Here is a 16,949-nt window from a genome sequence, read left to right as displayed (position 1 = left end):
AATCACGTTGATGATTAATATCATTAATGGGTCCATTAATCTTGCTAATGGCTCTGAACCCTTTATTGCAGGGGTGGAGACACCGATTTTCAAGGCAACTGAGCACTGTTTTTTTTTTTTGGAAATTTAAAAAAAAAAAAGAAAAAAAAGAAGAAGCGGTAGATGGATGGTACTGTGGTCTCACTGAGACAGACAGCGAGTTGAACATTTCAGGATCATGCTGCTGGTGATCCTGATGTCATAACTCAAGTGGCGATAGAGTGCTGCTGGAGGGGGAAAACGACGGGGTTGAAGAGACGAGGCGCCAAGAGACAGAGCAGAGTATGTTCAAGTTGAAACAAACTGCTGACTGTGGTCAACAAACATACTGTACAGTGAGTCTAAGACTGGCAGAAACATAAGAATCAAACACTCGTTTGACTAGAAAACTTGCAATTGTTCTCTATTTACTTGCCATGAAAAACCCCAAGAGCTAAAAATATGTATTTGCCTTAAATGAAGTAAGTGTAGCGTACATAAGCTGAGGTTACTATTTCTTTGCACAATTATACAGAGACCCAGATGTTGATATTATGGCTTTGTCATCTTTTACTTTAATGAACTGATCTGAGTTAACAGGAGGCACATCTGTAGATGTATTTTGAAGAATCACCTCAAACACACTACTTCCTTGTGTGACATTGTGAAAGAAGTCATCCAGGGGAAAAAAACGTGAACTTTGTCTGATTCGTTCTTGGATCAAAACCTCAGAAGGTTGAAAGTGAACTGATCACCTTCAGATTGCGCGACAAAAAACAATCATCATCAAAAGGACAGTATCTGTCAGTTTTGCACTGTACTTTTAAAATAAAAAATAATGAATTATGAAATCAGTTTAGCGTTGCTTTGACCATTTTCTCCCTTAATTAGCCAAATTAAAAACTTTGAATAGACTACATGTCTAATACAATTTTGATTTCAATCAAATCGTTTTATTCCATAGTTAATCTGTCATTTCACTTTCTTTTGCAAAGTACGTGGTCACGTCTTGATTACAAAGGTCATTAAGAATTCTGCAGTCATATATGTTTTTGCTCCTCTGTTGAGGATTAGAAGTTCTCTGTAAATTAAAAAAAATATATATAAAAAAAACATTAAAACACTTTCTCTCTCCAGTTACTTCTGCACCTCGTGTATTTGTGACTAATTATTACAATGTGCTCAGTGAATCCAGCAGCAAAAACAAAAGAAGTAGCATAAAAGCAACAATTTCAAATAAATATAGAGACTGCACTGCTTGGTGAATTTCCCTCCTAGGTGTGCTTTCTATGGGTTTTCATTCTGTGAATAGATTGCGACCTCCACCCACCTCTGATGAAATTCTGCTCTGCTGCAGTGTGGATGCTGGCCAGGTGACCGCTGTGCTCCCTGCAGTCCTTCTCGGCATCCTCCCAGGTGTGTCTGCGGCTGAAATACCTGTAGCAGTGGCCGTGAAACTTTCTCCACGAGTGCTCGCAGCCCTCGATGTCTGCGAGAAGGAAGGGAGACAAGAAGGGTTAACTAAAAAAGGCAGGTTACTCATCTTAAAATTTATGCATGCTGTTTTTTCTTTTACTAAAATTGGTAAACATCCACACTGTAACAAAACAGAGAGGAGAGTGTAAGACTATAAAAAGGGAGAGGTTATTAATCTTTTCAGATTTCTTTGTGTGTTCACACAGCCCGTTTCCTGTCTTGCGGCGTACAGGATTGTCGCGGTTTTTCTTCTCTCGTGAATCTTTTTCCCCCCTCTTGCACCGTGTTGCCTTAAAGTGCCCTTTGTGACACTGTTCTCTGCTTCCGTCCCTTTTCTACTTTATGCCTTCGACTCGACTTCTAATCCACCACAGAAACAAACTGGCAGTGAGACAGCCTAGTCCAATGGAAAGGCGTTTTAATCCATTCAAATGACAACAATCCTTAGAAATTGCTTCCAGCATGCAGCGCTCGCTTGGTAATTAAGCCCCGTCACAGTCCTGTCAGCACACTTACTCTCCCTCCACCCATCCTGCTTTCTCTTCCTCCTTCTCTCCTTTCATCTTTTACATCTGTTCCCTCCTCTGTCATCTCGGTGAGGGCTGCATTGTGTCACGGTGTAAAACGTGATGTGTGCGTGCCTTTCTGCTTAAGCTTTGCACCGTTTGAATGCGTACTTGTAAACGGGTTTATGTATAATCGATGGAAAGTCTTTGACAATGGTATGAAGACCAGAAAAAGAGCCCAAGCGTCTCCAACAACAAATATGAAGCAACATCGCTAATTTTGGCAGTTCAGTGCCATGAAGAGGAATGACATAATTTCACCAAATGGAGTGGAGTATGTTATTGTGACAAGGCCTGCCTCACAGGGTGAGATAAAGCATATTTTGTGTTTCCAGCTTTGCAGGCATGTTGTCTGCAAACGAAACAAAGTGAGTTTGGACACAGAAATTCACTGCGAAAAACATGAAACGTGAAGGTACAACCGAGGTCAAAGTCTGAATAACTCCGTAAATAAAACGAGGGCTGGTCTGTAAAATGTCTGAACTTGAAATATTTTTTGGCGATTTTCAGTAAGTTTGTACAGTATCACTTAATGCTTTGGCCGCTTTGAAAATGCATCTTTACCAGTGAATTATGCCCATCCTCATCTCCATCTTTGTTAATTGCAAATGGAGGGGAGGGAAAATTCTTGATTTTGATCATTTTGTGGCTCCCTGCAAGATTCTCTTGAATACAAACTTTTTAGATTTTTCCACATTGCGTATGGTTTTATTAACACGCTAACTGTGCTATTCTGGGTACTTTTAAGCTCATATTACACAGTTTTCAGTCTTGTGTTGCTGGACATTATTGTGTTAATGTTATTCTAAACAAGGAGGACTGAGGTCTGCCATCTCATTAAGGATTGTGTGAGGCTTGCTCTGATCAGTAGATGTGTGTTGGGATCAGGGGTGTGGGATTCACAGTGTTCTGCTGAGTCCAGACAGGATGCGTTACTTCTACCATATTGTCTCAGTTTGAAGTTTTTCTGCATTTAAGGATCAACTGACCATGTGGGATTTTAGTTTTATTGCTTTTTGAGTTTCCTCCAAGTGACCAAAGCGTTTATCGTTCTGTGAAGAGATTTGTGGCTGATTCAGAACAAAGATGGGTTTGTACAGATAAAGGCAGAATGAGGAAGGTTTCTGTCAGACAAATTCATCGGAGTAAGAGAGCAGCTGTTAAAATACCCTTACAAAGCAACAAACAGTTATTTGAAGCTGCTGGAGCCTCTGGAACCTCAAGGTGGAGGATCCTCCAGAGGCTTGCGGTGCATGAACCTACTATTCGGACACCGAATAGAAATTATTTGGAGTATCCTCAAGCACAGGGTTGGGCAATCCTGGTCCTCGAGGGACGGTGTCCTGCAACTCTTAGATGTCTCCCTGGTCCAACACACTTGAATCCAACAGCTGAATCACCTCCTAAATGCAGTCAAGATATCCAGTGTCCTGCTAATGACCTCATTATTTGACTCAGGTGTGTTGAAGTAGAGATACATCTAAAAGTTGCAGGAGACCGGCCCTCGAGGCCTGGAGTTGCCCACCCCTGCTCAAGCAGAAGATCTGAGGGTGGACTGCATTTCATATCAAAACAGCAGCTCTGGGAAGGTATTCTTACATCCTGCAAAGAAATTCAAGCAGAAACTTTCCACAAACTCACAAGTTCAATGGATCAAGAATTGTGCAGGTGATATCAAAGTAGGGGTCCTATGTTAACATGTAACTTGATCTGTTAAGATGTTTTTGATTGAAATAGCTTTTGATTTTAGTACATGTGACCACTTAATGTTGCACATTCAAAGAATGACCATTTGCAGTTCTTTATAATCCATAAAATGTTTAGAAAAGCTGCTGTGCATAATAATGTGGAACAGTGCATTTTGAGTTTTTTATTTTTGAAAAAAATACTGTTCTCATGGGGAGCTTTGTTCAGTAAAATTTGTTTTATACTGTAATAGTTCATGACTTGAAAATTATACTGACCATCATTTGCAGTGACCATTTAAGAAAATCTGAGAAAATATCACTTGCATAATAATTTGGAACACGGTGCAGTTCTCCTCCTCAGATATCTCCTGGTGATAAGAGATTTTAGTCTCAAGACCTCAAAATATGCTGAAAACATAAAACTCAATTAGCCATCTTAACAGGTTTGGCTTGTTCCCGGTACTCAGCAGCCCCTCCGGTCCGGCTCATTAATTCAGGGCAAAACGAAACAGGGTTCAACATGAAGTGAGACTCTCGTTCATTTGACATTCTGGATGTTAGTATTTAATCTTTCCCTGAAGACTTGGAGCTCAATCTTTTGTTAGACAGAATAAAGAAGTCACATTTTTTTCCACTGTGTTTTACCAAAAGCCTTTTTTTTGCTCAGAGACAAGCTGATAATGTGCTTCACTAGAAACACTAGGGGAAAAAAGAATTCAAAGGACTTTTACCGCTGTTTTTGCACACACTAATGATGCCAACTGCAGAATAGAGACTTGAAGAGATATGAAGAGATATGAAAACTCAAAGAACTTAAAAGGAATGACACAAAGATTTACTGAAGAGCAAGAAAGTTTGCAGAATGAAAAACAAATACAAATATAAAACAAAGGTCTGACAGGACTCTCTGCAAATTGTGTGGACGGGAATGACAAAGATCCGAGGCTTCAACTACAACGAGAAAGAGCATGACGAAATCCTGGACAGAGTAAAGAAGCTGAGCGTGGCTTTCAAGAGCTTCATCTCAGTAGGACACTGTGCGCTGTCTTCACCCGCTGCCCCTGGCAGGTCCCTGCCAGAGCTCACATCTTCCACACAGAGCCTGTCACAGCTCTGCAGTCACATCCTGCAACAGAGTTCAGGACCTTAATGCAGCGTCACATATAATGCCCCACTCACCAGGACACAGTGAGCTACCTGAGCCTCACCTACAGCCCTTTCTGTCTCCAGCACTCAACTGAGAAAAGTGACTGGAGCAGCTGAACTGAGACATGGTTGCATATCCAGTTGGTGTGAGCTACTGGGCTTTCAAAGCCTATGCAGTAAGTTGGACTCTGCAGGAAATCTTTATTCTCGTTAAGGATCAGGAGAAGGCTGTTGTGTTCTGGAAGGCATTGCTGCCATGTTTCAGTAGTGGTTCATCCTCTACCTTTAGTAAAAAGTTTAATCTGTAAAAGGAAAATGGACGTTTTTTTAAAGCATCGCCCTGCGAAAGTTTCCATGCCAACTATTTTATTGGGATTTAATGTTACAGACCAACAAAAAGCACTTGTGAAGTGAAAGAAAAACGATACATGGTTTCTTGCATATAAAAATCTGCAAATCGTGGCATGTAGGCAGCCTACTCTACTCACCTATTTAGTAAACAGAGTGTGCATGTAATGCTAATTCCAGCAAAGGGCTGGGCGATACAGCTGAAAAACATATCACAATACAAGCATTTTATATCAGTCGATATTGATAATTATTGGTTAGTTTTTTGTTTTAAATATCTGAAATACTGGCGGTGTGACCTTTCCTATCCTATCCACAGTTTTCATTCCAGTTAAGAAGCATGATGGCAGGACCCGACGCTGCTGCTGCGCAAGATACGCAACAAGTTACTGCTAGGTAACCAAAGAGTGAGTGTGAGTTAGCTGATGCCACCCATCTTGCTTAGTTGGCCGTGAGAGGTTGAATGACTAAAGTCTTTCCTCTGCCTACATTCCCCAGAATGATGTGCGGTTGTAAATTGGAGACAAAGTCCAGTGAAATTACTGAATAATCTATCATGATGCATCTATTGCGATATACAGTATTTTGTTATTGATTTATTTCCCAGCACTGGTCCAGCATCAGAAGACAAAAGATTATGTCACAGCTGTAAAACTACCCAAGTTTTACTACTAAGATGTTATACTAGGAAAAGGAGAAAATGTCTGTTGACTCGTGAGCAGTTTGCCACATGCTAAGTATAACAGTGAAGAGGTTTGTTATATTTCTTCACTTGGTAGGGAGACCAAAATCTACCTTCTTGACTCACAAGCGGAAAACTTTTTGTGGCACAAAACTACCAAAGTTAAACTGACACACTGAAACACAGTGGTGGCAACGTCATGCTATGGTGGGTGCTTGTCTTCAGGAGGGAAGCTGGTTAGAGTTTATGGGAATATGATTGGCAGATGGGTGAAAACCTGTTAGAGGTGGACCAGATGTTCAACTTTTAGTCCGACAATGAAACTAAACCCAAAATATAAAATCACAGCTACGGTTTAGGAGCAACAAACTCCAAACTGCAAGAGACAGTATGGAGCACCATTAGGATAGCCTCTTGGTTAAACACAGCTGAATCAAAAGGTTCATTGTGAGGTCACTGCTCAACTTGAGAAGAAGAGGTGTTTCATTCATTACCACAGCTGTGTAGGAGCAATGACACGTTAAAAACATGGAGTCCACCATCTATTACAGTGCGCCGTCCTGGTTAAAGTATTACATTTAAGTACGGGTCTGTGGTAGGACTAAAAAAGTGATTCTGTGAATCCAATCTAATTGATCTTGAGAAAAGAAACATTTTCTTGTCTCTAGATGTACAGCAGCTGGTAGAAACAAATAAAAACCAACAAAATTGGCACTTTAACTGCAGCGAATGGTGGTCCTTTAAAGACTGAAAGGGAATGAATACAAATGTATGCTACACTTTTCAAATTTCCATTAAAGAAATCACTCAACGTGTAATTGTTTCAGAGGTGTGGACGGCAAAGAGCTGAAGAGAGTCTACATTTCTCAGTATGCTTGCAAGCACAAACAACCGATGAGCAGCAACCAGCCCAGTGTTGTCTCAGGTCTTTTGGAACCAGAATCAGGCAGTGCTGGTTGTCATTTTATCTGCTGACAGCCAACTTTGGCTTTTATACCAGCATCTAACCTGGTTGCTGGCTGCTAAAAGTGTCCACCCACATGGCAGCTGGTACATTGTATTAGCCCTGGGAGTTGGTCCAGTTTGGCTCATGGAGGTAGAGAAAGGTTTGTTATCTACAAGAACAGGGACAGGAGACTCGGGGTAAGTGTGACAGGAGGGGAAAGAGAGAGGAAGCACACAGAAATTCACACTTTTATACACACCCTATGTTGGGGAGGGGGAAAAAAAAAACCTGACTGGTGTCCCAGTGCTGCTCCGATTAGAGCCTTAACCAATGGGTTTGAAATATAAGCTGTAAGCGAAAAGCAAATTCCTCAGGAGGACTAAAAAAAACCAAATGAGCAGCTAACTCCAGAGTGGGTGTAAAGAAAACAGACAAAGAAAGAAGAAAAAGATATAGAGATGAGAAGAGAAATAAAAAAGAGAGATCAAAAATAAAAAGCCATGTTTTCTCCCCCTCAGATCTTCAACGAAGTCTCTGCTGATTTCTTCTCCCACTCGCTGACAGAGAGACTCAAAGCCCGACATCACATCAACCTCTTCAAATATTTAGATATTATTCAACTTGTCTCCTTTTTCTCATTTTTACTCTGTCAGACAGCGAGAGGGAGGTGGGGGCCGATTAATATTCCCAGAGACTCTAGCGAACAGCAGTTAGGAAATAAAAGGCCATAAACTTCCAGCGAACTGATTGGGTCGTTTATTCACATCGTCGAGTGATGTGTCGGGTGCCTGGCTCTTTTAGATCCCCCCGAATGATGAAGCGGCTGTTTGCATTTACACACGCGGTGTAGGGGAGTGTGTGTGTGTGTGTGTGTGCACCGCCGTCTTTGAAAGCTGACAGCTCAGTGTGCCGTTCGCGAGAGGGCAGATGACAGTGGTCCGCCGAGGAAAGGAATGAGTGAGAGCGAGAATCTGCTGATAGCCAGTGTCAAAAAGTGCGAGTGTGTCAGGAATGTGCAAACGGCTGAGGAATTAATAATGGCTATTATGAACGTGGTGTTGATTAATGGAACATCTTAATAGTGTGATTCTCACAATTAGCACTAATGAATGTTACCGTGTTGGAGCTAGAGAGCACAACAGGAATGACCGATGCCAGTCTGAGGACTCATTCTGCATTATTATACCCCAGATGAGTCTTTGCCAATTGATGCAGATGGAGCAGGCTGATATAAAAGCACAAGAAATGGATGCCTTTTTGTCTAGAAGGGGGGAAAAAATCCAGAATATGTGTGTGTGTGTGGGGGGGTGTGCGGGTGTGTGTGTGTGTAGGCCAGGGATTTTAGCTAGTGGCTCACGGGGATTTTAATCCTTATCAGGAAAAACTCGGATCCCGGTATGTGTTGTACATAGAGTCTGATTTTCTTCGAGCACTCCAAGCAAGATGTTTGTCAGGCTTTTTTTGCCCTGCCAGTTGTGAATAATTTTCATGTGCACAGCTAAAAATAACAACAAGAACAACAAAAAAACTGTACCGTTCTCATCAAAGTCTTAATACAGTGGAAGAAATTACAAGTAGGCCTATTCACAGTCTGCGGGGAGGGATCAGAAATCCTGGTTGTAAGTGGAGCCTCAAAATACAAAGTAGAAACAAGAACAAAAGACAAAAATTGTAAATTATTGAATATCAGGTTAAATGTAGCATGTAGATTTAAAAGGTTGCTTATTGGCCCATCAAAGGTTTAATTTGCACATAAATCTGGCTTTCATGTCATTTTCTGTCAGGCTAAAACACTGTCAGGACTCCTTCATGGAAAAGATGAAAGGCCAGATTGTTGACATGTACAAACAATTACTTGCAAAAGTAATAAAAAATGTAATTGCCAAGAAGACAGTGGACAGGTAGAAAAAAGAGAAAACTGAAGTCACCACACGACTTCTTAGTGAAGTGTTAGCCATTAAACAGTGTTATTTTACTGCAATTTAAAAATTACATTTGAGCATGTACATGGGATTGGTGTAACTAACTTTAATCAAGCTTCAGACTGTAATTCAGTTCACACAAGGTGACTATTCTTAAGACTAGAAGAGCATTTATGTCACAGAATGAAAAAGAGGTAAATGAAAATTGAAGGAAATACACAAAGCCAAAGCCCCAAAGTTTATTCAAATTGGAATATATGGAAAAGGTCTAAAGGAAGAAGGGAAATATTTGGACCCATATTACATGCTGTCATCATTATACAATTGTACTGGGATACAATTATACAATTGTACAAGTTTTTTTCCCCAACACTAGCAAAAATATGTCCAATTCTACGGCAAGTTGGTTACTGTTAAATCTCCATAAAACCTGATTGTGCCCACAATGAAAACGAAAACGCGTGTACCGTATTTTCCGCACTATAAGGCGCACCTAAAAACCTTCAATTTTCTCAAAAGCCGACAGTGCGCCTTATAATCCGGTGCGCCTTATATATGGACCAATATTGAGCCACAACAGGTCTCGCAACTACGGTAAGCAGACGCCGACTTTATTTTCCCCGTAGAGGAAGAAACGGAGGAAAGCAGACGCCAACTTCATTTCCCCCGTAGAAGAAGAAACGGGAAAGCAGACGCCAACTTCATTATCCCCATAGAAGAAGAAACGGGAAAGCAGACGCCAACTTCATTTTCCCCGTAGAAGAAGAAACGGGAAAGCAGACTCCGATGCAGCCAGCGGTGCAAGCTGGGTTTTGTGTAAAGACCCCAAAATGGCTCCTATTAAGAGACACGCTTACAACGCAGAGTTTAAGCTCAAGGCGATCAGTCACACAGTAGAACACGGGAATGGGCTCTTTGCACCTGCCGCGCTGACGTCACAACCGCATGCGCAAATGCGGCTCTCCTTTTTCGCTTCGAGTTACCATGACAGCTAGAAAAGACAAAGTCTTATTTCAGACGCAAATAAAACAATACTATGAACATTGTTGTCTTTCTAATATAATGGGCTTTTAAGTTTTCATGGATTTTCAAACGATCCTGAATTAAGAAGACGGTGGCTTGTAAATATTCGTCGCTACCAGTTAAAGCTAACGCCGCACAGCAAAGTTTACAGCCTTCACTTCACTCTGGATCAGCTTCTTCAGCCTAAAGAAGAAGGTAAAGGAGCCTCCTGTGTTATTTCAATTAAATTACTTCTGTATTCAGCCTGAAAGAGTTTATGGGAACCAGAGAGCAGACCAGAACCAGACAGCCGAGCAACTGATCCGCCTGTACACACCGTTGTAAACACCGTCCTGCTTCACAAGAAGCATGAAAAACTAATAAAGCGAAGTAACACGGAGACCTTAAGGAACACGGCCATATTTTTCTAAAAGCAACAACTTTGAACCTGAACCAGCTGAACTAGAACTCCGACACCAGAGCTAATGTTAAGCTATGGGCTTGTTGTTCCTCAGGCTTCAGAAGCAAAAAGCCTGAACCGTAAAATCCCCGTTACTTGGTCTCTGACACTGACGACAACAAACACAGGTAATATACTTGAACACAAGGTAAAAACATTGTCCGTTAATGAATGATGAAAAATGTTTAGATACTTAAATAGCACATTTTTACAAGAAAAATGTCTAGCATAAGCTAAAGCTAATGTTAGCCACAAAGTTTAAAGAAAGTAAAACTCACCTTCGTATCTGTGTATAACGAGGCGAACATGTTAAAAACTTTCTCCAGCTACTTGTTGGGGCTTCGGATCGATGTTCATCATTAAGCTGAGGTGCAAAGAGCCCATAGAGCAGCAGCAAGAGAATTTGACATGAACAATCAATGGCGCAGAAGTGGAGGAAGCAACAGCTGTTCATTTTGGGAATGAACAGAGTTTTCAGAACGCTGGTTTGTAATCTATTAATAAAGTTTGACTGACCTATCTGACTATTTTGTCAACATTCCCTTTATCGCAGTTCCATCTAATGGATGCATAACGTAACCCCAGCCTCTACTGTAGCGTCTATTCTATGCGCCTTATAATGCAGTGCGCCTTATATATGAAAAAAGTTTTAAAATAGGCCATTCATTGAAGGTGCGCCTTATAATGCGGTGCGCCTTATAGTGCGGAAAATACGGTAATTGAAAAACGTGCCGAATGTAATTTCTCATAAATTCTGAAGCATTGTAATATGAAACTCTGGTTCTCCTTGTTAAAATATCTGCTGATAGTCCATCCACTCAGAAGAAATCTAGTCTTTTCTCTGTATTTTGTACTTTCAAATACTGTAGCAACACCTTCAACTGGCTACTCCTTCCTATGTGAAAGATCCAAATCATCACAATCCCAAATATACTTGTTGTTTTATTAATGAATTGTTTGTTAATTTGGTCCCAGCTTTGATACCTAACCTACCTACTTACTCTGTATTTTGTGTAAATATTAAGGAAATCAAACTGAAAAGCTTCCAGATCGTTTTTTTTTTTTTTTGGTTTAGACAGCTCATCTTCTGGGGAAGTGAATTTATTTCCACATGTGCCTCTACATCTTCTCAAAGACATAAAAACGTTTCAGTGTGAGTGTGTTTGGGAGAATGAGCAAAATAAACAGAGAGCCAATTAAAACTCAGCTAAATCAAAAGTGAATTTCGCAACAAGCAGGACAAAGTCACCAGATTGTCCCTGTTTTATGCCCACTACTGATCCAGTTCTATTCAATGTAAACAGAAATCTGATTGCAATTACTTTGCTAACCCCAGAGGTGATAGCATGTCTGGGTTTAGCAGGTTAATCAACAGCAATTCAGCTTAGTAACTTAATTAATATACTTCAGGAAGATTGTGTAAAAACAAACCCAGTTGTTGGCTCTCTATTCAACTACATCAAAAGGAGAGAGAAAAACAATTAACCAATGCTTAAATCAAAACACTTTATCAAATGTTTTGGAGTTTTTTCTTACATTATAGCAGGCATTCTGTTGCAGGTCTTAAAATAGAGCAAGCTCTTTGAATAATGTTTGAGACAGAAACTCCAACAACAAATGAAAATCAAGAAAAAGAATCTGTTTTTAACTTTGCTTTCTGAACAGAATCTGATTTATATTAGAACGAGAACGGGATATTAGAACGAGGAGGAAAAGAAACAGATTCGACATGAAGCTTTGCTCAGAGGTCTGTTTTACACCTCTCCATCAGACATGTTCATTATTGCACAGCGGAGAAAAATAGATACGGCTCTTACTATTGTGCTTTTCTCCCCCCAGTTTTGTGTCTCCTTTCTTTCTTCACAGTTTCATTCCCCTCTGTCTGAACTTATTTTAAGTGAGGAAAGAGAAAAACAGTTCCTTAAGAAAAAATATGTCTATTTATGCACCTTGAATTAGAATAACTCTCCTGCTTTTCTGCATGATGTGAGATTTGAAAAGAGCTGCATTTAATATAATCTTGGGGTGAGAGTGACACCGTTTGAATAATCTCTCTTGGTTTAGACTAAACTCCAGGAAAATTATATGGGTGTGTGCATGTGTGTGTGTATTTTTTTCTCTGCGTGCAACTGCTGCAGACGAGATAACCAAATGGGCTCCAGCTTCTTTTCTTCTTAGACTTAACCATGTGTCCCTCTTTACACGTGTTAGAAGCAGAAATGTTTACTGCAAAGATGGGTTTTAAGAATTGTAGAGATGCGCAAAATTTTATTTCATCTTCCAAGCAGCTTGTTGGTTACAGATGTAAAGAGCTTTTGCAGGATCTGTGATGGCGTGAAGAAAATGTGTCTCTTACTCTAATCTAGGCTCACTAAATTACATAAAGAACAATAAATAAATAACTCAAACACAGTTTTCCAGTTTAAAAGTATAGAAAAATGAAACACTCCAAAATGTCCAATAGTTGTTTTACAACTGGATAGAGTCACGTTTGAGTGAAAAGGTAAATATATTGGCTAGATTTTTAATATTTTTAAGAAAAACTGAAAAAAATAGGATTAGTCTGTTTACAGATATTATGAAATACAGAAGTTTACAAAAGTACCTGTTACAAATATACAGAAAACTTTTTGTCAAGCCATTACAATCTTTAAAGTGAAAATACTAAGATGCCAAAGAAAGTGTTGGAGTTTTTCTTTCCACTGTACAGTATGAAGCTTTTCATGGAGAGCTGGCTGAGAGAAACCCGCCACGCAAACAAGAAAAGTGTTTATGTTGTGAAGAAGCGTACGGAGATACAATCACTTGATGACACCGATTCATAAAACTCTACACAGTTTGGCTCCAGCCTATTTAAATTCTTTAAAAGAATTTCTCACGAGTTCAAACAGAAAAAGGGAAGCACGCACTCAGGGTGATGGCTCCTACAGAGTGAACTAAACATGTTGGATCTTATTTCATTGGACTTTTTTTCCGAGCGGTTCTTAAAAACACGCAACATGAATCTATCTATCAGTGTCTTTGCTTTTAAACTATTTTTCAATTTGTTTTAAACTTGTGCATAGGTTTCAATTTGCTTTACCTTTGTGTAACCAGGTTGCTGCATGTTGCAGATTTCTGCCTAAGTCCCTCTTGAAAATGAGATGTGAATCTCAATGAGGTTTGACCTGGTTGAATAAAGGAAATAAAATAATAATAAAAAAACACAGACAGCCACGATGAGCATTCATTAACCCAGCTACATAGTTCCACTAATTTATAAGCTAATATCAGCTTGTTGTAGCATTTCTCTGCCAAATAAAGTTACCGCCATTAACTTGTGTGCTTAGGTAAAACAGAGACCTGGTCACTCATACTGAGTCAGATTTTTCTGGAGCTGCTTCTTATTGAAAGGAAACTGCTGCTCTCCACTGTCCCCCACATGCTTTGCTGCAAAGCCAGTGACTCAGTGGAACCGTCTCCAGACAATAAGAAAAGACTCTTATGTTAGGTTACATGTCCAATTTGGACAGAGACTGACTTCAAGTGTTAAAAGTGGCAACAGGATGAGATCTGCTGTCTTGTGATGCACTCCCTGCTGTTGTTAGTGACTTCCGTCTTGCTCTGCTCCTCATTAGTTTCAGAGGAAATCATCTGTTGGTTGCTTCCACCTCACTGCACTAGTGTTGCTGCTGGCATAGACACACTCAAAAGTATATCTGTTTGCCCCAGATTCACCTCTTTAGGAGGTAGGTTGTGCTCCACTTTGCCTTCGGTTCCCCATTATGCTGTCTAGTTTTTGTTTCCCTGTCAAAAGCAAGTTTAGTTTTCTGTGTCTAAAGTAGGTGCAACTTCGTTGTGCTTGAAAAGAATAGCTGACTTTTCCACAACAAGGGCGTTGTTTTCCTTTAATTCTTTCAGTCAAAAACTGAATGCAAAACTGAACTCTTGCTGCAGTAAGAGTGTAGTTGTCAAATGCATATCTAAAAATACATATTTTGTGTGTAAATTCTGATGTTATAACCTTCTTAACCCGTCTTTCCTAATAGGTTTTGATGAGGCAAGAGTATGCTTAAAATTTAATAAACCGATGTTGTGATACACAAAACAGGTATTCCCCTAAATATAAATTTATAAATTTGGTTTCTGTCGGTTCAGTCAAGATGCATCAGAGGACTGAATGAATTTCTCTTTTATATTGAATAATTAATTTAATTTTATACAATACACACTGTAGGAGCCACATCCACTATTAAATATTTAATCCCATTTGATGAGTTATGAATATCAAAACATTCTACAAACGAATGAGCCAATTGGTAAAGATTTTGACATTTGTCAAACAGACTGACAACAGCTCCACTAACCGACCGAACAGAGATGACGTTCAAGTGTACCTGGAGTATCAGAACCATAAAAGTAAAGATTTCCCACACAAAGACCAGAACATAATACCCCAAAGTTAACAATCGGTCCAATACAGGGAAGGTTGATTAGCTAAAACTTGTTAAGCCCGGTGGTGGGGTGCTAGAGCAATCATTCATCCAGCGGTCAGCTGTGTTTTTGAGTTAAAAAATGGTTAAAGTTGACAGGAAATTTGAAAATATCACTTGATAACCATGTCTTATTGAAAGATTGGAAGATTAACACCTGGACACCAACTATAAAGTCTTAAAAAATGCAAACATTTTAAAAAGATTTAAATAAATAAGCAGTGCTTAGCCTGGTGGTCCGCCAGGCTTATAATACTCTGGGGGAAACCCTGACCTTCCCGAAATACACAACACATGAACATGCTAAGATTGCAAAAGTCAAGCTAGCATAACTGACCTTTACTCATAAATATAGCCACCATTATTAGCCCCTTTTTAATTTAAACTTTTTACTGACCTGCAAAATGTGACCAAATTGGATCACACTGTTATCTTGTTATCTAGTTGTAGTGTTGACAATTAGTAAAACATTTCATCCCCTTTTCAGGTATTTTTGCGATATTTTGTCATTTTCCCAACCACCAGTATTGCTGACGTAATGCATTGCAATGGTGCGTGTGCATTGCATGTTAATCACAAAATGTCCAGTCCAGTAGTATAATGCTGTCATTAAATGTCAATTTAGTTTTAGAGTCCCGGCAGGTTTGAGGTTGTCAAACTCTCTGTCAGACTAAATTGACCTCTAAAGGTAATTAGTTGCACAGTTTTTTAACTAGGACTACCATATAAAAAGAGGTTTAATATATATGTTTGGGTCAATTTTCTAATGTTTATTTTTTTAAATGCTTCGAAAACTGCAGCCGAATAAAACCCCCCTCAGGATTGTGATTGTAACATAAAGAACATAAAATGTTGTGTTTGCACGCTGATGGGTTAGAGAAAAGATGTTTGCTTTAGCTAAAAGTTCTCCAACCTTCACACATCCAGACAGTGTTAAAGCGCCATACAGACATCTACTAACCTGCGACATAAATCATTGTTTTCAGCCCCACGCGAAACAAAGCGACAAGTTCCCACACGGAATGACACACGGGAGTGCAAACATGCGAATGCTAACAGAGTACAACAATAATTTTACCGCCGCACCAGAAGAAAAGAGACAGAAATGCAGAAAGCGGAGGGAGAAAGGCAAGGAGGGAAACATCAAACAGAGATAGTAGCGAGATAGCAGAGCAGCAAATCCACACTCAGAGATGTACACATATTGTCAGTTTTTTTCTCTCTAGACAGACAAAAGAAGGAAGAATCATAAGCAAAGAAAAAGACCCGAATCACTAAGTTATAGATGTATTAAAAATGAGATTGGAACAAAGCGACTGAAGAGGTATTGTGCTTTCTTTGTCGATTTTCGTCCCAGTCAGGCTGCAGAGGAATCATTTGTGTCTTCTCTGATTAGGCAAAAAAATAAAAATAAAAAATCTGCAGGAGAGACTCTGCTTTAGTTTTTGCATGAGTCAAGACTAAATTGAGGTTTATTTACCCACTCTATCTCCTGTTAAAATGTATTTACCTTCAATAAATTTAACAAAAGCTGCAATAAAGTAAAGCTTAATAGTACAATTATTTTTACTACAGGCAAAAGATGATTTCTAATCCTTAAACTTCAAGTCTCAAAGTGGGAAATTGAAAATGAAAACAAACAAATGTAAAATCCGCCGATAAAACCTGTGAATTATCAAATGTTCTTCTTGCAGTATGGTCACTTGAGGACTTGAGCACTGTCAGCTAACTTTTATTGACTCCAAGATGGGATCTCCATGGTAACAGACTGGAGGAAGCCTGCAACGGACTGTATCTGGCCTGCATCTGAAGCTCGCAATGCCTACCTCTAAACATAATCAAGCACAAACACTCGGGAACACTTGCACCGAAGCACACAACGAAAAGAAAAAAAAAAAAGAAGAGAAACTGGAGCACTTTAGTGGGAAAGGGACCAACAGGATGACATTTAAATGGATGGAGGCTTTGGTGGAACAAATGAGTTCATTTCTGCTGTTCTAGTTGCAGTTCAAACCTCCCTCTGGATATAAAATGGTGATCCCGCTGAAATGACAGAGCGACGTCTGTTGAGAATTGTACTCTTCCCTGCTGAATTCCCCATTTCAGCAGGCCCAGGGCAACGAGAGATAAAAGCAACAGGAAAACAGAGAGTTTAGTTATACACAATCAGCCCTGCTGCTCCCAATCAGTCATGATGGTAGCAACACAGCACGAGGGGGAACA

The 16,949-nt window shown here is 39.7% G+C and overlaps 1 protein-coding gene across 1 annotated transcript in view; it reads right to left on the bottom strand.

Moving 5' to 3' along the window:
- Nucleotides 1-16,949, bottom strand: part of ncan (neurocan) — a 178,118-nt gene that overhangs the window by 16,658 nt on the left and 144,511 nt on the right. The window contains exon 12 of the mRNA XM_005795699.2: nucleotides 1,349-1,507. Within this exon, the coding sequence (XP_005795756.1) occupies nucleotides 1,349-1,507 (159 nt within the window). The remainder of the gene's footprint in view (nucleotides 1-1,348; nucleotides 1,508-16,949) is intronic.

The sequence above is a fragment of the Xiphophorus maculatus genome, chromosome 9 (genome assembly GCF_002775205.1).
Source record: "Xiphophorus maculatus strain JP 163 A chromosome 9, X_maculatus-5.0-male, whole genome shotgun sequence".
NCBI lineage: Eukaryota > Metazoa > Chordata > Actinopteri > Cyprinodontiformes > Poeciliidae > Xiphophorus > Xiphophorus maculatus.
Note: the sequence above shows the minus strand (reverse complement) of the source record. Positions and strands in the feature narration are given on the sequence as shown.